Raw genomic sequence first — 21,306 nt, 5'->3', positions numbered from 1 at the left:
ACCCTTGTAACTTATTAAAATAAAAATTATAGAAGTTTTCAGAGACTTTCGGCCTCAGTAATAATGTAGTCTTTCATTCTGCGTTTAAATCTTTCCAAAATATTTATTAGTTTTATATAGTAGATTTAAAGGGCGCTAAAATATGCCGCGCACGCGGGCGCCTGTCAGGCTTGCGGGGCCCGTCAGGCTTGCGGGGCCCTGATGAGATTAGGTCATTTCCCATCACAATGGAAACTAGCACAAATAACAATGATACTAAAGCCAGGAAAAGAACCAGAAAGTGTACAGTCCTACCGTCCTATTAGTCTTCTTCCAGTGGTATCCAAAGTTTTTGAAAAGCTGACACTTACTAAGCTAATGCCTATACTAGAAAACAAAAAAAAACTAATACCATCACACCAATTTGGATTTATAAAACAACATTCAACAATACAACAGGTACATAGAATTGTAGAGAGAATCAACGAGGACTTTGAAAATAATAGGTACTGCTCGGCGGTATTTCTGGACGTAAGCCAGACATTTGATAAAGTCTGGCATAAAGGCCTATTATGTAAACTAAAACAGAATTTACCTACAAATTACTATATACTCTTAAAGTCCTATATCACCAACAGAAACTTCCAGGTAAAGTATGATAATGAATACACAAACATACAACAAATTCTTGCTGGGGTGCCCCAAGGAAGTGTACTAGGACCTATATTATATATCTTATATTCACTGCTGACTTACCGACAGATACACATATCACTACAGCCACATTTGCGGATGATACGGCAATACTATCATCGAACAAAAATCCCAAAATAGCCTCAGAAATCTTACAAAATAATCTAAATAAAATTCAACAATGGATGGCGAAATGGAGTCAAAATTAATGAAAACAAATCGCTACACCTAACATTTACCACGCGTAGGGAAACATGTCCAGCTGTATACTTAAACGGTAAACGAATACCACAAGGGGATGAAGTCAAATATCTGGGTATGTACTTGGACAGAAGATTAAACTGGAGGAAGCATATATTTACTAAGCGAAAACAACTGGGTCATAAGTTAAGAACCGTATATTGGCTGTTGGGCAAAAAATCAAAACTATCAACTGAAAATAAAATATTAAGCTACAAATCCATCCTAAAACCAGTGTGGACTTTGGGATAGAATTATGGGGAACCACCGCACATTCCAACATTGAAATCATACAAAGATTTCAGTCCAAAATATTGAGATCAATACTAGGAGTTCCATGGTTCATAACCAATGAAGCCATTCATCGGGACGCCGGACTACCATACGTCAAAGATGACATCAAAAAGTTCGCAAAAAAAATACAGAGAAACTTAAAGTGCATCCAAATGTGTTAGCAAAAAGTTTAGTGAATAAACCGCGTACTGTTCGCAGGTTAAACCGAAAAGTTCCGTTAGAGTTAAGTGAACAATAGGTACTAAATTAATGTGTATAAGTTTATATCAGAAATAGTCAGTGTTGTAGGCTAAGTTTTAAAAAAGGGGTGCATCACTGGATGCCTCTCTACATGTCATTCCTAATTATTGTCAGTCCTATTACTTATTGTCTGTTATCTACCTGAACATTTAGGTTTAGATTATATAGATAGATTGTAATAAATGTGGGGTTAATAAAAAAAAATTCTGTGCCTTGGTCTGTTCTTATTTGTTTCATGAGTCTGTATGTTGGTATAAAATGATCAAAAATTCCTCGGGCTATTGTCTCTGCTTCGTTATTGCACACGGGTATACTGACCGCGTATTTAGTAAGTTCACATAACATTGTGATACAGTATCTATTACCTTCATTACTTTTAGTGAATTGACCTATCGTATCTATGTATACTATGTCCCATGGTTTGGAAGAAGTGTCCGATATCACGAATTCTTCGACATGTGTTCTTTTCGGTTTGTTAATTTGACATTTATGACATTGTTTAACGTATTTTCTTACATCTTTTTCCAAATTTTCCCATCTGAATCTTGCTTTTAGCTTCTTTATTAGTCGTATTATTTCCTACGTGTCCTCCAAACATCGGGTGATTATGATATTCCTTTATTAATCTGTGATTTTCTTTGTCATCTTCTATTGTTTCTGGTACTTCACATATGTATATTTCTACATTCTTTCAATATTTTGTTTCCTTCTTTAATAAATTCATTAATTGTGCACAATTTAAAAATAATATCGTTTACATATATTTTTACTTTACGTACTGCATTCTCTACCGCCAGTTTATCAAGCTGTGCCAACATTTGGTTTAAATCGAAATTATTGAATCCTGTGGCTATGCTCTTGCTGCATTTTATTTTGTTTTTACCCTAATGCTCAGTCTTGGTGAGATTAGTTCTGCTCCAAAAGACAAAATTGGTAGTCTATGCGCCTCTAAATTATTTAGTACCTTCCTTACTGTCTGGTTGGGGGCTTCGGGCTGTAGTGCGAGTTCAATTTCTGCCTTCGTTTGCCTTGATTCTTTCTCCTTTTCTCTTGCTTGAGCTCGTGTTATAGCTAATATATGATTGTTGTCTATGTATAAGTTCTTTAGTTGATGCAATGTTATGCATCAACTAAACTGTTACGATATAGAAAGACTGTCTGCGTAGTTATATTTCCCTGTTATATACTCTATTTCGAAATCGTATTCCTCTAAATCTAATCTGATCATTGTAAGTTTTGAGGTTGGTTCCTTCATTGAAAATAAGTGCGTTAGTGGTTTATGATCCGTTTTTACTAAAAATGTTGGTGCTCCATATAAATAACATTTGAAATGATTAATTCCCCAATGAATCGCTAGTAATTCCTTAACGATTATAGGTTTATTACATTCTCCTTTATTGAAACTTCTTGATGCGTATGCTATTGGTAGGTCTATTCCGTTATAATCTTGACTTAAAATTGCTGAACAACTCTCGTTGGATGCGTCTGTTGTTAGGATGAATTGTTTATTGAAATCCGGATATTTTAAGATTGGTGGTTTCATCAATGATGATTTAAGCTTATTGAATGCTTCCTCACATTCTTCTGACCAAAAAAATTACTTTTTTTCTCGATAATCTGTTTAGTGGTCTGCATATTTCAGCAAAATTTTGAATAAAACGTCTATAGTAATTACAAAATGCTACGAATCTTTTTGTCTCTTCTGCTGTCTTAGGCGTCGGGTATTGTTCAATCGTTGCATATTTTGCTTTATCTGGTGATACTCCTTCCTGAGAAAGATCATGTCCTAAATATGTGACTTCTCTTCTAAAAAATCGACATTTTCCTGGGTTGTTTCAAATTGAATTTTCGACATGTCTCGAATGTCTTTTTCAGGTTGTCTAGGTGATGTTTTTCAGATATTCCTATTACTACTATATCGTCCATGTAAAGAAATGCTTTGTCTGATGTTAATACTGAAAACTCTATTGACATCATCCTTGAGAAGCTATTGGGGCTTACGTTTAATCCAAAAGGTAATCTGGTAAATTGAAATGCTCCATTCTCCGTGCTAAACGATGTGTATTTTCTCGATGATTTTTCTAATGGTATTTGGTGAAAACCTGCCATTAAGTCTATAACTGAAAACCATTTTGCTCTTCCTAGTTGATCTAATATCGAGTCTATTCTTGGTAATGGAAATTTATCTGTGACTATTTTCTTGTTCAGTTGTCTAAAATCTATGCATAACCTCCATGCTTTATTTCCATCTATAGCTTTTTTCGGTACCGGCACTACCGGGCTGTTGTATTCTGATGTAGACGGTTCTATGATTCCTTGGTCTCTTAGTTTTTGTACTTGTCGGTTAAATTCCTCTGTTTGTGCATGCGGTGTCCTATAGTTCTTAAGAGTAAACAGCGATCAACAGGTAGCAACAAAATATAACTTCGGGAGATAGTATCATAAACTTTGGCAACAGTGGTAATCTTTGACATTATCTAAAATTAATATTTTGACAATATCATAGTCGCGCTAAATGGAAGTAATAGAAAACGATCTTATTATTAATAAATAGATATTTATAGAAAGGTATTTGCATGAAATATCTAATAATAAATAATAATTTTTTGTTGTGAAGTGAAACAAATTTCGACTTTCGCATAATTTTGGCACGGTTTTTAATGGACTTTTTCTTGGAACTTTATTTTTCGTTTGATTTACTTTTTCCATTTTGTTAAACTATTGATAATATGTTTAGAATAAAAAATCCTTGACGTAAAATTTTGACGTAAAATATACTTACCTACCTATAACTAAAACTCACAATTAACAACAATATATTCTATCAAAGAAGCCAACAACTTATACAACAACAAATATATAATAAATTAACTATCAATAAACACAACTTTGCCTAATTAGTTATTTAGTTGTAATATGTTAGATTTCTTGTTAGAAATAAAAAATTTTAGTAGTTCCAAGATTACACAAAATCTAGGCATGGGATAATAGCTATTTGTATAACAAGGGAGGAAAGTGCTACTTTTCCTCCCGAGAATGAAGTTTACTGCCCGACGCGTAGCGGAGGGCAGTAATCATTCAAGGGAGGAAAAGGCACTTTACTCCCATGTTATACATATGGTTTTTCCACCTTCCTCAAATAACAAGTCATTTTTTCATTTTTACTTAATTTATTTATGTAACTAACCAACAAAATTTATTAGAACTAAAACTAACAAGTAGCTACAATATAACTGTCAACTGTCAAATACAAGTCAAATTATTAATGTAAACAATGTTAAATCAGAATAACAATTTACTGTTTTTTACCATTCTGCAAAATACAGAGTGTTTTTAAATAAACGTTAAAATGTATAGATACTTACGTAATATAAAATAGATATTGTACAGGGCGTCAATAAGTTATATTTCATGAATGAAATACCATGACGTCACTTTTACTTTTCCTCCCTAGGGAGGAAAAATATTTTCCTCCCTAGGGAGGAAAAGTACAACTTTGCTCCCTACAATCAGGTCCGGAAAAGTATACTTTCGGTAGAGGTAGGTGGAAAAATAGTTTATTTGAAGAAAGTTTTTTTTTTTTTCTCTTCTTAATGGCGGTACAGGGCCTAGATTCCGTGCACTGTAGATATCTACAGTCGCTTTCTATCGATGGCAATTGTCATGAAAATATTTGAATTTTTAGTTTTACTAAGTAGTAACTTAGTTTTTCTTGTTTTACTAAGTGTCACTTCAGCATCAATTAGAGTATAACCTAGCAAAACTAGAAAATAATTCAATTAAAGCTAAAAATTCAAATATTTTCATGACAATTGACATCGATAGAAGGCGACTGTAGATATCTACAGTGCACGGAATCCAGGCCCAGGCTCCTTTTTTCAATATTTTATTTAGTTATAGAGTAATTTCCACGTACTAAAATATTTCTGAAATTGGGCTCTGTACCGCCATTCTTTATTATATTACGAATATGTGTGCCAAATTAATATCTCGACAAAATATTCAAAATTAGAGGCCGCAATCTTGGAACGCGTTTGTGGCTACCTGTTGATCGCTACTGTAGCCTCTTAATGTATACCGGAGTTTGGTCTTTAACTCTCAGTTTCTGTTCGTAGAAGTTGTTACATGTCAGCATGTCATGCCTTAGGGCGAATATATCTGAATATTCTTCGCATAAAGGTACTAATTTATCGCGTATGTATTCTGGATTGTCTAACTTCAATGATTCCCGTAATTCCTTTTTCCTATCCTTGCTGTCGTTGATCAGTCTATATATGTTGAATAATTTAATGTCTAATATTTTGATTGCGTTTGTCTCTACTTTTACTGTTTCGTAGGTTGTGTTCAAAATGTTCGTACTAATGTAACAATCGCTGTCCTCTTTAATGTGCATTTTAAGGTTAGCGTAATCCAATATGCATTGAAAATTTGAAATAAAGTCTCTCCCAATGATTCCGTCGGTTGGAATGGGAAAGTTAGGTTCAACTAATTGAAAGATATGCTCAAATCGAGATCCTTTTACTTCTAGTGTGGTCTCAACTTCTCCCATTGTTTGCAATTCTCCTTTAGTTACTCCTTTTATTTTCGCCTTTGTGTTTGGTTTCACATGTTCCTTCATAAAATCTTGTGAACATTTTAGTATTGAAATATCAGCTCCTGTGTCTATGATAAATGTATTTGTATGTTCTAGGATTCCTGTTTTCATTCGTACAAAATTCGTTAGGTTTAAGTCGAAGTTGTAAATATTATATTGCACTTCTGACTGTGTATTTTCATTGTCTCGTTCATTCATAACCCCAACTGCGGGTTTTCTGGTTCCTCTTGGCTGTCCTCTAACTCCATTAGCCTTACGTTTCTGTTACGTCCTCCTCTCTGGTTTCCTCTGTATGTTTGGTTGTTAAACTGTCTATATCCTCTGTTCGAATAGTTCTGTTCGTTTCCCGTTGCCTCTGCTTCGTTCTGTTGTCCGAAGGTATTTCTTCTGCCTCTATCGTATTTGTTATGGTATCCTCTTCTGTATTGATGCTGTCCTCTCCTATTTTCATAATTCGTCCTATAATTGAACACTCTTCCCTGTGTGTTCTCTTCTGTCGTATTAATCGATAAAAATTTGGATACTACTTCCTGCGGTGTTGTGAAATTACCTGCCTCCAGTATTAACTTAGCTTTATCTATATTAACGTTTCGTTTCATTGTTGCTACAACTGTTTCCGTCGTGTATTTTTTCGCTAATTCCAATGGCATTCCGTCCGCTATGTATGCTACCTTTAACTGTTCTGCTAGTTCCTCTACTTCAGATGCGTACACTGCTGCATCTTTGTTTCCCTGCCTTTTCTTTGCTAACTTGTCTATTACCGTTTTCGGATTGTCGCCTCTTAATTCTTTCTTCAGTGCCGCGGCTATAAGCGGGATCGTATCTTCGGTACTTATCAGGTTTCTAGCCTTATTGGTCAACCTTGTCTTTATTAATGTTACAGCTGTTTCTTCATGTCTCTCTGCTATTTTTCCAAGTAGTTATATATATATATATATATATATATATATATATATATATATATATATATATATATATATATATATATATATTTGAACAAGGTACATGTCCTGACAATTTTAAAAAAGCTGTAATTATACCTATATTTAAAAAAGGTGATAAAAAATTAGTGCAAAATTATCGTCCAATATCACTTATTACCAGCCTTGCAAAAATCTTTGAAAAGGCATTAGCCGAACGAGATAATCAATATCTTAAAAAGTTTAACCTGCTTTCTGCATACAAACCAATTTGGTTTTAAAAAAGGATATTCCACTTCAGATGCTATAACATCTGCTACTGATTATTTATATAAGATGCTGGACAGTGGCTCTACTACTTTAGCAATATTTTTAGATTTAGCGAAAGCATTTGACACTGTTAGTCATCAGCAGTTATTAGGTGCTTTGGACGATCTTGGAATAAGAGGCATACCATATTTACTATTTCAAAGTTATTTAAAAAATAGATTGCAAATTCTCAAAATTAATAACAAACTTAGTATTGAAAGAAGCATTGAGTATGGTGTGCCTCAAGGTACTGTTTTAGGCCCTTTATTGTTTTCAATATATATAAATGATCTAGCGGCAATGAAAATAAATGGAAAGATTATTTGTTTTGCTGACGACACAGTTATACTTTACACTAGTAATTCTTGGAGAGAACTTAAAACTTTGGCAGAAACAGAAACTGTAAAGGTTCCAGATTGGTTAAATAGGAAACTACTGACAGTTAATACAGATAAAACTTACTTTGTACCATTTTCAATATATAAAAATAATTTACCCGAATTCATGGAATTAAATCTAAACTATAATAAGGCGTACATTAAAATAAATAGGAAAGAATACATAAAATATTTAGGCGTTTACATAGATTGTCACTTGAAATGGGATATACATATTGATATGGTATGTAAAACTCTAAGAATGATACTATACAGATTTAGATACCTCAGCAACATTCTTGATTTATCTTACTTAAAGATGGTATACTATTCCTTAATAGAATCACGTCTTAGATATGCCATTATAGCATGGGGTGGAACATATTCCTCACATTTGATTAAACTCGAAATACTTCAAAGGAGATTTTTAAAAATAATGTTAAAAAAACTCGCTTATATTCATCAGAACTTCTTTATCAGCAAGCTGGTGTTTTTAAAATTAGACAGTTATATTTATTAAACATAATTTTGCATACATACAAAAATAAACAAATATTGAAATCGATAGATCATAATTACGACACTAGAAGAAAACTTTATGACTATGTACAAATTATTAGTAATTTTAAATCAATTGGTAAACATAATTTCACTTACTATATTCCTAAAATATTTAATTATTTACCAGAAATTTATAAAATATATTTGGGAAAAATAAACTCATTCAACATGATTAAATCCATTTTAAAAAAATTTATTAAGAACACTGGACCTGAATTTTTGAATGCGATCTTTAATTAAATTTATAATATAACTACTAATATATAATATATTTGTTATGCGTTATGAGTTGTTATGCGTTCTCTCTCCTGTCGTTTCCCCATTACTGAGGATCGTGATTTCTTCCAATATTCCTAACAATGTTTCTCCATTGGTCTCTATCTTCAGCTGCTCTAAGAGCTTCGCAGAATGAGTTTCCAGCTGAATGCTTTATTTGGTCAGACCATCTAGTTGGTGATCGTCCTCTTGATCTTCTCCCCGGAACGTTTCCAGAAACAATTAATCTCTCCAAACTGTCGTCACCTCTGCAAACCACGTGACCAAAGAATTGCAGAATTCGTTGCAGACATATTGTGGACAGCCTTTTTTAATATTGAGTTGGTTTAGAATGGAAACGTTTGTCCTATGAGCTGTCCAAGGTATGCGCAGCATTCTTCTCCAGCACCACATCTCAAAGGCATCAATTTTTTGGCGCTCGCATGCGCGAAGAGTCCCTCTGCTCCGTATAGAAATATTGAGAATATAAGGGCATTCACCAGTCTCATCTTGATATTTTGAGAGAGAGATCTGTCTTTCCAAAGTTTAGTTAGGCGACTCATCGCATTTTTTGCCATACCAATACGTATCCGAACTTCTGCTTCACAGTTACCATCGTTAGTTATACTAGACCCGAGATAGACAAAGGTGTTTACTATCTGGTATTCCTGTAATATGTTAGTCAGTTGAATAGTGTCAGATCTGTCGACCACCATTATTTTTGTCTTAGCTTTATTGATTTTCAGACCAACTTTATTGCTTTTTACTCAACTTTTCGCAGAAGATCAAACATTTCTTGCTCATTTGCTGCTATAAGTGTAGTGTCATCAGCAAATCTTAAATTGGAGATTTTTCTACCAGCTACTGTTACTCCACCGGCCCATCCTTCTAAAACCATCCTCATGACATGTTCACCATAAATGTTAAATAAGTCAGGTGACAACACGCATCCTTGTCTAACACCTCTCTCGGTCTTGAATTGGTTTGAGAACTTCTGATCTAGTCATACTGTCGCTATATTAGACTGGTACAGATTTTTAATAAGTGTCACCAAGTGCATTGGTGCGCCCATTTCTATTAAAATTGACCACAGATTTATCCAGCTTACACAATCAAATGCCTTATGCGTTATGTATTGTTAATTTTTAATATTTGTTATGCGTTTTGTATTGTTAATGTTTAATATTTGAATAATGTAATCCCTGAGCACAACCTCTGGTTCTTCAGGGAATTTCTTCTTTTTTTTATTTACTATTTATTTATATGTGAAAATATTTAACTTAAAATTAATATGTAATTATGTTAGTATTGAATTATTCTATTATAAAATTGGAAAGAAATCCTTTGTAAAAGGTATAAAAATTTTTTATTAAAAATCCCTTAAAAGGGCTATATCACAACAAAACGTTTTCGATTTTTATAAAAAATCATCATCAGTGTTCGATAAACTGGATGCTAGCTGAGCCACAAAAGAAAAATATCTGGGTAAAAACCCTTTACATAAAATATAGATGCCTTAAAAGTGCATACTTCAATAAAAAGGCCTGTGATGGTCACATGGCAAGCAGGATAATGCCCTAAGGTAAAGTATACAGGTTTCCCAACACGTGGGATCAACATTGAGTTGATCACATTTCAATGACTTAATGGCAACTCTGCCATTTATTTGTCGACCAGGTAAGCGGTATGCACAGCGTAATATAAGAGAGACAAGATTGTTTAATGAGGACCTGTGATGTTTTGGGGCGGAATTTCCTTGAGAAGAAGTACGGATTTGGTGTCTACGTGGAGGCTCTTTAAATAGCGAGAGGTACATTACACAGATTTTGTTTCTTTAAACACTCTGTTCCTTTCGCACTATATCTAGAAATAATTTCATCTTAGTGGTATGACAAGACATGGCCTCTTCACGTATCGTATGTCGTCAGTTAAAACACATACTAAAGAATAAAACCGTGAAATTTCTTTATTATTAAATATATGAGAGAAATTAAAAAAATAAAATATTCGCAAAATATGAGACTACAACATAATAACGATGTATACCCACCTTGTGTCTTTTCCTTCCTACAAGGCGTCTCAAACTTTTGTTTCGCTTTCTAAAAATATCAGGGATATTCAAAAAACAAAATGTTCACAAAACATAAGGTTTCAATACGATTCTGATGAATACTCACATTTGTATCTCGTCCTCCCTACAGAGCGTCTCAAACTTAACATAAGAAAAACATTTCGTTTCTTCCACCCGGTATAAGTACAAGAAAAGAAGTTTGAGTAAACCTTTGCACAACAGTGTAAATACTAAAGAAAAATCTAAAATAATAAAAAAAATTAGAGGAATCCGTTAATCTGTTCTTGAAAAAATCAGGTACGAAAATGAGCATAATTTTCTATATCCCTAACTTTTGACGAGCAGTTTATATCTGTTATAGTTGCTTCATTATATCATTGCACAAACGCCATGATTCATTTGCAAACAAGTTAAATAAAAACAGTAAGTGAAACATGTACTAATTATTAGGTAATGGCTATTATCGGTGGACGTATTTTATAGTTATATTAAAACTATATAAAATAAACATAAGTTATAAATTCCAATTAACACAACAAATGCACTAATGTCGCTGAAAATGATAAATACCAAAATTCATAGTAAACAAGGTATCAAAGACATGTCGTATTGTTTATGCTTATTTAACTTATTGTAGTTTCTATGGACAAGCGGTTTAATTTTGCGATATTAGTTTCTGTGAGTAAAAAGAGACCTAGTGTAAAAAGTAATTCGTGAATAATTTCAAGCATGTGCGAAGATAGAATGGAAAACTTCACGAAGAATATCACTTGTATGATTACCATATGAATGAAATTCTATTAAACTTCTATTAACTTCTTATTAATAAACTTATTAATGTTTCAGGTCAGAAAAAATCAGGACCATGTGAAGATAAAAAAAAGTGACAGTTGTACCTTTATGAAATCCATAGAAGACAATGGAAGTATTAATTCTCTGATGATGGATGTACCATCTTCAGTGATATCGGATGAGATTAAAGCGAGGCTTGCCAGTTTAGATCAGAAGAAAAAGAAGATAAAAACGAATCACGAGCGTAAGGTAAATGTAGTAAAATTGTATATTGTTTTTAAAAATTGTAAACTTTAAAATATTCTAAATTTTCGGTGGTAGCCAAATTTTAAAATAATGTACAGCTGGTTCCTAAAAAAACTAATACGACTCTTAGTAAGATTTGATCATTTTGAGCAGTGTATTTGATTGGTCTGACATTTTATTATATTTATTATGACAGCCAAATGATAAAATAAACAATCACACAAACAACTGATTACATAATATGTAATATGTTAATTCATAAATTGTAATAATAATTATTCAGGTCTAAATTTTGCTATTATTTTGAATTCCTGCATTTTATAAAGAGTACATATATGGACGGCATTATGCATAACTCGACCAAGCGCCAAAACATAGTTTTGAGATAAATAGCTTCAAAGTTTATCGTTTCTTAAAAATGCATTTATTAACATATTTGCACAAAATTTTAACAGAAGAATGATCACCTCTAACTCTTTTTGGTTGCAAAGTTTCAATATAATCGCACCTACGATATTCTAGAAAAAAAAAATAAAATGTCGCTTGGTCTACTTATGCTTTAAATATATTTTAGGAAGTTTAGCTGTTATACATTACTAGACCAACTACCATTTATGTCGTTTGGTCTATTAATGCAAAACAAAATATTGCGATATGCCTCTTGTAATCACTAAATAAATACGTATATAAAAACTAGTATTTTTTTAATTGTTATGTTAAACGTGTATTGCTAAATTATAATCAATTCAATTATCATTAAATATATTTTTTGCATTTTATTGCTCTAAATTTATTTTACCATTCAATAGCGTTAATTCCAATACAGTTAAAATTATCTCAATAAAAAATTGGAGTATACAAAGTTTTTAAACTTGCGGTAAAATCTTTTTTTACATCTATACCTTTTTTATTGCCAAGACTGTGTTGTCATGTAAAATGATATTTATTTATCTATTAACTTGCAGTAGGGACCATTGACAATTCATAAATTTAGTTTTGTTGAATTATTAAAAATCTGTTGTTATTCGAAGCATTAGTGTACTAAACAGCGGTACATAGATACCTTTCTTTATTGCTCAGCCAGTGTTAAGACATTGTAAAATGAGATTTATTTTTTAATAACTTGCAGCAGTCCGAACCATTTGACAATCGATACGAATTGAATTTTGTAGAATTTTCAGTATTTTGTTTTTATACAAAGCGTAAGGGTATTTGAAGCAGTCTGAAGTAAATCATGTTTTTTTATTCTTAGAATTATTTTATGCCTTATATAGGTATAGAGATTTTATATAGATTATTTGTATTTTTAATTTAATTATACATAAAAACAACATTTTCACTTTAAAACAATTCGATCATTTTTTGACCGAAACTTCAAAATTAATGTGTACATTAAGGGGTACAAAAATGTTATTCTGTCCAAACGCTTATAGGTCTGGATCCCGCGTATGAAAAAAAGTTGATTAATAGCAAGCTGAAAATTTGTTAATAGCTTAAGGGTGTCTAGTCGGATAAACTTTGTTATATGAGAACACTGGAACAGGGGCAGTTTTAATTGTGGAACAGGTTAAAAATTTGGAACGTTCAGACTACGAAAACGGCACATTTATTTTGTCCTACAGAACAGACTTAAACTCTCCGAACAGAGATTAAACTCTCATGCTAAAATCAGACTGCTATTTATCACCTGTCATAATTCCTGTCATTTAACATATTCTACATGTTCCACTCATTAAAACGCCCATTTGGTGATAAATATCAGTCTGATTTTTGCATGAGAGTTTAATCTCTGTTCGGAGAGTTTAAGTCTGTTCTGTCGGACAAAATACATGTGCCGTTTTCGTGGTCTGACCGTTCCAAATTTTTAACCTGTTCCACAATTAAAACTTCCCCTGTTCCAGTGTTCCCATATATCAAAGTTTGTCGGACTAGACACCCTTAAGCTATTAACAAATTTTCAGCTTGCTATTAATCAACTTTTTTTTCATACGCGGGATCCAGACCTATTAGTTAAGCATAACCAGACCAAAGTCGGCGCTTAGTCTACTATTGCGAAACTAAGAATGGGTGTTATGGATATAGTCTTGTTATGCAAAACTAAAAACCCTTAATAGACAGAATGTCGCTTGGTTTAATTTTGTTTTTCTTAGTAACCGTTAACGTAACAATAACAGGGATTTTTTTCCAAGATAGTTTTAGCTATGTGTCACCAGAATCCGCTGTTATCTCGATTTTAAAGATATGGCGCTTGGTCGAGTTATGCATAACGCCGTCCATATAAAAGATAGTTTTACATAAAATAGGGTTGTCCAGATTTAGCCATACGGCTCACACTCCCTCTAAGGGGAAAATTGACTCATCCCAGATACCTACGATATCAAAAGGATTGAGCTCTGGTGGGACTCTTTCCGTGTTATCGAGCCCTAGGTGACTTGGTATTAGGGTGGTTCGAATTTTTCAAATCGAACAAAATTAGTATGGGTATGAATCGGAAGTTGCATTAGACTATTAGAAACAGTATAAAAATAATAAAAAATATATAATATATATGTTTTAGCTCTCTACCGGGACTTGAAATTTCCCATAAATGGAAATTTTCCCCCTGATTTTCGAATTAGTTTTACAAAATAAAACAAAGTTGTATTCATCTAAATTTTTGGTTCTAAAGAAAATTAATGCGTGTTACGCTACTGATTGGCTGTTGTCGCTTGTTTAACGCATGCGCGAGCGAGATTACTAGACTGACCTTTCAGCTAATTTCGTAGAAATCGCAGTACAGTTTTGTCTGGACAGGTTGGCAGATCACTATTTTTTTTTTGTATGATTTGTTGTCGGATTTTGTATAATTGAAACTGCTTCGTGTTGTGTACTGTATTATTGCCGTAATAACTTTTTATAACTAATTAGTTTATTAAACTAAAAAAGATATAAGTGTGTTAGTAAAATGAGTTCAAAACTTTTAAAAATTCGAAGTAAAGTGCGTTGTCCTATATTTGGAATACCTTCTGAACCATCTTCAAGTGTTTTGCCTACTGTTAGTGACATTATAAGGTATATATTATATGTGCGGTATGATTTACAAGAAGCAAACTCCGGAAAACAGCCGCCTATAACCGAAGTTCACGCTGTTTGTCAACGCATTGAAAAGATCTGGTCTTTGGCTTCAATTCCAACTGTAAGCTCAAAACGCATTAAGGACTTTCTTAAAAGGTATTATGATGAATATATTAAATTAATTCGATATCCAAAAACAAAAAGATCTGATACATACACACAAAAAGTTGACGCTTTCCGAGAAACTTCCATGACAAGACTTTTTGACATTGCATCGTGTAAATGCATGACTTTTGATTCTTGCAAATGCCCTAAGAATCACAAAGTCCCTATTATCGAGCGTCCTTTCCTATTAGACCAGAGGAAAGAAAGAAAAATGATGATAACAGGTGTCGATAAAAATACTACCATTAAATTACAGCGCGCATTGGATCGACAAATGAAACATAAAGAAATCGAACTCAATGATAGAAGTCCTTGCAAAAAAAGAAAGATGTCTGAAATGAGTAAGAATGTTTCAGAAGCACATGTTGATAATGATGTTGTTGACGTTGATACGGAACCTATACCTTCAACATCAACTTCGGAGTCTAATAAAACCTATAATACATTACATCTTCCAAAACTCGCAAGAATCTGCGATAGATATGGAGTTTCAAACCGATCCGCGGCTGCTATTGCTACTGCAGTGTTACAAGATGTCGGCCTAGTGTTCTCCGAAGAGAACCGTTTGGTTATAGATAAGAGCAAGGTACGTCGAGCACGAAATAAAGCAAGGCAACATCTACAAAGTAATGTACACCAAAGCTCTCTAGAAAGTATTTATTTCGATGGGAGAAAAGATAAAACCTTAACGATCGAAAAGAAAAATGGTCGTTCTTATCGAAAATTGGTATCAAGAGAACATATTTCTATCATAAGCCAACCAAACTCACAATATTTAGGACATACGACACCAGTAATTGGAACTGGAAAAGCTATATGTGATTCTCTTCTTAGCTTTCTTTCAACCAATAATGTGAAGTTAGATTTTCTAAAATGTATAGGATGTGACGGAACTAATACGAATACTGGATGGAAGTCTGGAGCAATTCGATTTATGGAGTTACGTCTACAAAGGCCTCTTCAATAGTTTATTTGCCTACTACACGCAAACGAATTGCCTCTAAGACATTTATTTAGTGTATTGGATGGGCGAACCAGCGGGCCTCGGGGATTCACTGGGCCTATCGGAAAGGCACTGGAAACCTGCGACCATCTCTGTGTTAAAGCGTTCAGCCCTGTCTCCGGTAACCTTATTTCTCAAAAAGAAGATGTGATAAAATCTTTAAGCACTTATCAAAAATACATGTACGAAATGTGTCAGGCTGTATCATTGGGTGTGTGTAGCGACGAACTCACTAACAGGCAGCCTGGCAATATGTCACATTCTCGCTGGCTTACAACGGCCAACCGCATATTACGCCTTTACATTGGAACCATTGACCCATCTGAAGAACTACAGACACTAGTTGATTATATTGTGACGCCTCACAACCCGGCCTAATTATTCTCGATGCTTCCCGGGGTTACGAGTAAAGGCCAGACCTTCCACGGCGATTCGAGGCGACCGCTGTCAGAGTATTTAAGAACAGGAATTCGAGCACAGGCCAGTCAGTCAATGAACGAGCCGCGACGCGTGATATAATTGTATTCGAGTCGGATTTAATGAAATGTATATATTAGTTATCGAAGTTATTATGTTTAGTTAATTAAATCATAAATTTGAGTTGTAAATAAATTAGATGTTAGTTGGTGTTATTTGTAATTATTAAAATAAATAAGTGATGTAAATGAAATAATATAAGTAAGTCTTCCTTTATTTAAATTAAACTTAGTGCCTAAAGATATAAATAAATAAAATAGTAGAGTCAATCGCATAACAAAATGGTGTCAGAAGTGAGGATACTTGAAATAAATATCAACGTAAATTTTCGGTTTAAATACAGTGTGGAACCTTTAAAAATAAATAAAATATAAATCGTAATAAATAAAGTGTGTGATCATGTCTACCTTGTGTAAGCTAAAAATTGCAGACCTGAGACTTGAATTGGAAGAAAGGGATCCTGATCTGGTCGAACGTCTAAAGAACGCTCTTCAGAAAGAGGGTCAAGATCCAGAAACCTATTTGTTTGAAGACAAGCATGCTGCTGTGATCTCGTCGATTTCGAAAGTTTCCTCCGATGTTTCTAAAGTTTCGACAGACATTACGTCGTTAGAGACCAAAGTTTCTAGTGAAATCTCCCAAGTTTCCTCGGATGTTTTGAAAGTATCGACAGACATTACATCGTTAGAGAACAAAGTATCGACAGACATTACATCGTTAGAGAGCAAAGTTTCTAGTGAAATCTCTCAAGTTTCCTCGGATGTTTTGAAAGTTTCGACAGACATTGCATCGTTAGAGAAGAAAGTTTCGGGTGATATTTCATCCCTTGAAAGCAAAATGACTAACGAGATCTCTGCTAACATCTCTAAGGTCACTTCGGATTTTGACGACAAGATATCGTCCATAAAATCTACTTTTGAAGAAAAGATCAAGGAAATAGAAAAGAAACTGGAGGAAACTGAAAAAGTGGACAAAGTGGTGGAACCCATCTTAACAGATATTAAAGATGATGAAACCAAATACAAATTGGAGCCACGGTCGATAGTTGAAGGGAGTGTAGGTCATGCTCGTGTTAAGGTGCCAAATTTCGACGGAAAGTCATCATGGAACAACTACATGAAGCAGTTCGAATCGGCGGCCAGAGCGAACGGATGGTCCGAAAAAGAAAAAGCTGTAAACCTCACTATTGCTCTTCGAGGCGACGCTTTGGATGTCCTCCAGACCATAGCCGTAGAGGAGACAGATGACTTCGAGCAGCTTAAAAAGAGACCGAATATGCGATACGGGCACGAACATTTAGAGCATGTCTATCAGTCGCAGTTTAAAAATCGAAGACAAAAGAAAGATGAAGCTCTTCAAGAATACGAGGTCGATATTGCCAGGTTGGTACGATATGCATATCCAACAGCTCCCGAAGACATGATGGAAAAGTTGGCTGTTCAAACATTTATTGATGGCCTTCGTGATCATGAAATGCAAAGAACACTGCGATTAGCTCGTCACAAGACGCTGGTCGATGCCTTGTCTGCCGCCCTTGAATACGAATCAGCTACCCAGGCCTCTGGTGGGTACAGTAAAGTGAGGACTGTGAAAGAGGAACAGGATGAGGACAAACTTGACCAGCTTGTTAATATGATGAAAGACATTGCATCCAAGAAAACGAAGACCATAAGGTGCTGGAACTGTGGGGAAATGGGACACGTACGGAGTTCGTGTAAGTACCCTAGGTACAATAACAATCAAGAGACTCACCAGCAGGAAAACTAGAACGGGTCGGCCTTAGGGGGGCAGCTTCGACCCGCAACTTTTCCAAAGACCCTCTCATACTAATAGCTTCTTTGAAATGTCGTGAAGATAGTGTATATGTGGATGGAGAAATAAATGGTAAAAAGTATACATTGTTGGTGGATACCGGAGCAACCAGGACCATTATGCGACCGTCAGTTTTAAACAGCCGTAAGAAACTCTTACCAACGAGGTTGCGACTGCGGACTGCCACAGGTGAAAATGCCAACATCCACGGAGAAATCCAGATACAATTAGGGATTGGAGCAGAAAAGTTCGTCCATACTGTCATAGTTGCAGACATCGAAGAAGATGTTATATTAGGAATGGACGTAATGAATTTGCATGGATTTCAATTGGATTTTAAGAACAGGGTAATCAAAGTTGGCAACGAGGAGGTATTTCTTCATCCACATGATGACAGCACTGTGCTAGCAGCCATTAAAGAAGATACAGTTGTGCCTGCGAGGAGTGAAACGATCATCGTAGCGCGGCTACAGGGAATTGTAGAAGAAGGAACACCTGTTATGATGGAGCCATGGAACCACGACGAGGAGGTTGGCCGAGGAATCATAATTGGAAAGGAATTGGTTACTTCTGCTAAAGAAATTCCCGTGAGATTGATTAATGTCAATGACTACCCGGTGACCATCAAGAAGGAGACAAAAGTAGGAACTTGTGTACCCGTGACGTCCATAATCCGTCAGACAACAACATCAGATAATTCCAACGACAAGTTCGACCAAATGGTTGCAGTTGCAGGCCAATCTCTAAATCAAGTGGAGAAAAGGAAATTAAGGGAATTTCTTCGGCAATATCGTGACATATTCGTACCGAAAGGAGGAAAGACAGGAAGAACGACAGTTGTCAAACATAAAATTGACACTGGTACCGCTAGGCCAATTCGTCAAACCGCTCGACGATTACCACAGGCGAAGAGAGAGGAAGCTGAAAGGATTGTTCAAGAAATGAAGAAAGACGGGGTGATAGAAACTTCTACGAGCCCATGGGTCTCTCCGGTGGTTCTGGTCAAGAAGAAAGATGGAACTACGAGGTTCTGTGTGGACTACCGTTTGTTGAACAATGTTACCAAGAAAGATAGTTATCCTCTGCCTCGGATCGACGACACGTTGGACACGTTGGCTGGAAGTAAATTGTTTTCTACGTTGGACTTGAAGTCTGGATATTGGCAGGTAGAAATGGATCCAGTGGACAAAGAGAAGACGGCCTTTACGACAGGATCTGGATTATGGGAATTCAACGTTATGCCGTTTGGACTCTGTAACGCTCCTGCGACGTTTGAGAGGCTTATGGAAAATGTGTTGAGAGGGTTATCTTGGAAAACGTGCCTGGTGTATTTAGACGACATAATCGTTTTGGGAGAGACGTTTGAAGACCACCTGAAGAATTTAGAAGACGTTTTTAATCGACTTAAAGCTGCCCAGTTAATGTTAAATCCCAAGAAATGCCAGTTATTTCAAAGTAAAGTCAATTATTTAGGTCATATAGTCAGCAAAGAAGGAGTGGCCGTGGATAAAGGAAAGATCGATTCCATTAAGGAATGGCCTGAACCAACTGATAAACATCAAGTGAGAAGTTTTCTGGGACTATGTACATACTACCGGAGATTCATTAAGAAGTTTGCAGATATTGCTAAGCCATTAACGCGACTTACAGAGGAAGCAAGGGATTATTGCTGGGATGGAGACTGCCAAACGGCCTTTGAAACTTTGAAGAGGCATTTAATTACAGCGCCAATATTAGGGTATCCACTGCCAGAAGGAGAGTTCATCTTAGATACGGATGCAAGCAATGTGGGAATTGGAGGAGTGCTGTCGCAGATCCAAGGAGGACAGGAACGAGTCCTTGGATATTTTAGTAAAGTGCTTTCAAAACCTGAACGAAATTATTGCGTCACGAGAAGAGAACTTCTAGCAGTAGTAAAATCAGTGGAACACTTCTATCAATATCTCTACGGAAGGAAGTTTCTAATCCGAACCGACCATGCCGCCCTTAAATGGTTAATGCAGTTTAAGAATCCAGAGGGTCAGATAGCCAGATGGATTGAACGACTTCAAGAATATGATTTCAAGATCGAGCTTCGGGCCGGAGTTAGCCACAGAAACGCTGATTCTCTATCTAGAAGACCGTGTCCAGCAGAATGTTCCCATTGCAACAAAACAGAGTCGAAGGAAGCAGCAGTACTAAGAACAACAGTGGTCAACGACGAGTGGACGCCTACCAAGATCAAGGAAGAACAAGAAAAAGATCCAGTTTTACAGAAGATTCGAAAATGGAAAGAAGAAAATCGTCAACCATCTTGGCAAGAAATATCAAGCCTAAGCTCAGTAGTTAAGACGTATTGGGCCCAGTGGGACTCATTTATCTTGGAAGACAGCTTGCTTAAACGAGTAATAGAAAATGATGATGGTTCAGTGAGGAGAACACAGATGGTGATTCCAAAGAGCAGAGTAGCCGAAGTACTCCGTCAGTTACACGACAGTCCATCAGGAGGGCATTTTGGTGTAAAGAAGACCCTTCAGAGAATTCGGGAACGATTTTATTGGATGAATAGTTCCGACGATGTGAAGGACTGGTGTAAGAAATGTACTACCTGTGCTACAAGTAACGGGCCCTACCGGAAAAGAAAGGCTCCTATGAGACAGTACAATGTTGGAAGTCCGTTTGAAAGAATAGCTTTGGATATTGCCGGGCCATTTCCAGAAAGTGACAATGGATGCAAATACATGTTGGTGATAATGGATTACTTCACGAAGTGGGTGGAGATCTACGCAATTCCAGACCAGAAGGCCGCCACTATTGCAGATGTGTTAATCAAAGACTGCATCAGCCGATTTGGAGTACCTCTGGAGATCCATAGTGACCAAGGAAGGAACTTTGAGAGCGATCTATTTCAAGGAATCTGTGATAAACTAGGCATGAAGAAGACAAGGACCACGGCCTATCACCCGCAATCGGATGGAATGGTGGAGCGTATGAATAGGACAGTCGGCAAGTATTTGACAAAGATGGTGTCCGATCATCAACGAGACTGGGACCAGTACCTTCCGTTCTTCGCAATGGCCTATAGATCTGCTGTTAATGAATCAACTGGCCAATCACCAGCAAAAGTCCTATTTGGACGTGAGATGCGTCTACCCTGTGATCTAGAGTTTGGATGTCGACCTGGAGAAGATGTTGCTGGTGAGGATTACGTGAATGAATTACGAAGAAGAATGGACGATATACAT

The 21,306-nt window shown here is 35.5% G+C and overlaps 1 protein-coding gene across 10 annotated transcripts in view; it reads left to right on the top strand.

Moving 5' to 3' along the window:
* LOC114343065 (uncharacterized) overlaps positions 1-21,306 on the top strand; it is a 618,263-nt gene that overhangs the window by 370,317 nt on the left and 226,640 nt on the right. For all 10 annotated transcript variants that reach the window (XM_050651573.1, XM_050651571.1, XM_050651566.1 and 7 more), the window contains one exon: positions 11,380-11,574. In XM_050651573.1, coding sequence (XP_050507530.1) covers positions 11,380-11,574 — 195 coding nt within the window. The remainder of the gene's footprint in view (positions 1-11,379; positions 11,575-21,306) is intronic.

Source organism: Diabrotica virgifera, chromosome 5, assembly GCF_917563875.1.
Source record: "Diabrotica virgifera virgifera chromosome 5, PGI_DIABVI_V3a".
NCBI lineage: Eukaryota > Metazoa > Arthropoda > Insecta > Coleoptera > Chrysomelidae > Diabrotica > Diabrotica virgifera.
This window is presented reverse-complemented; position numbering and strand designations above follow the sequence as displayed.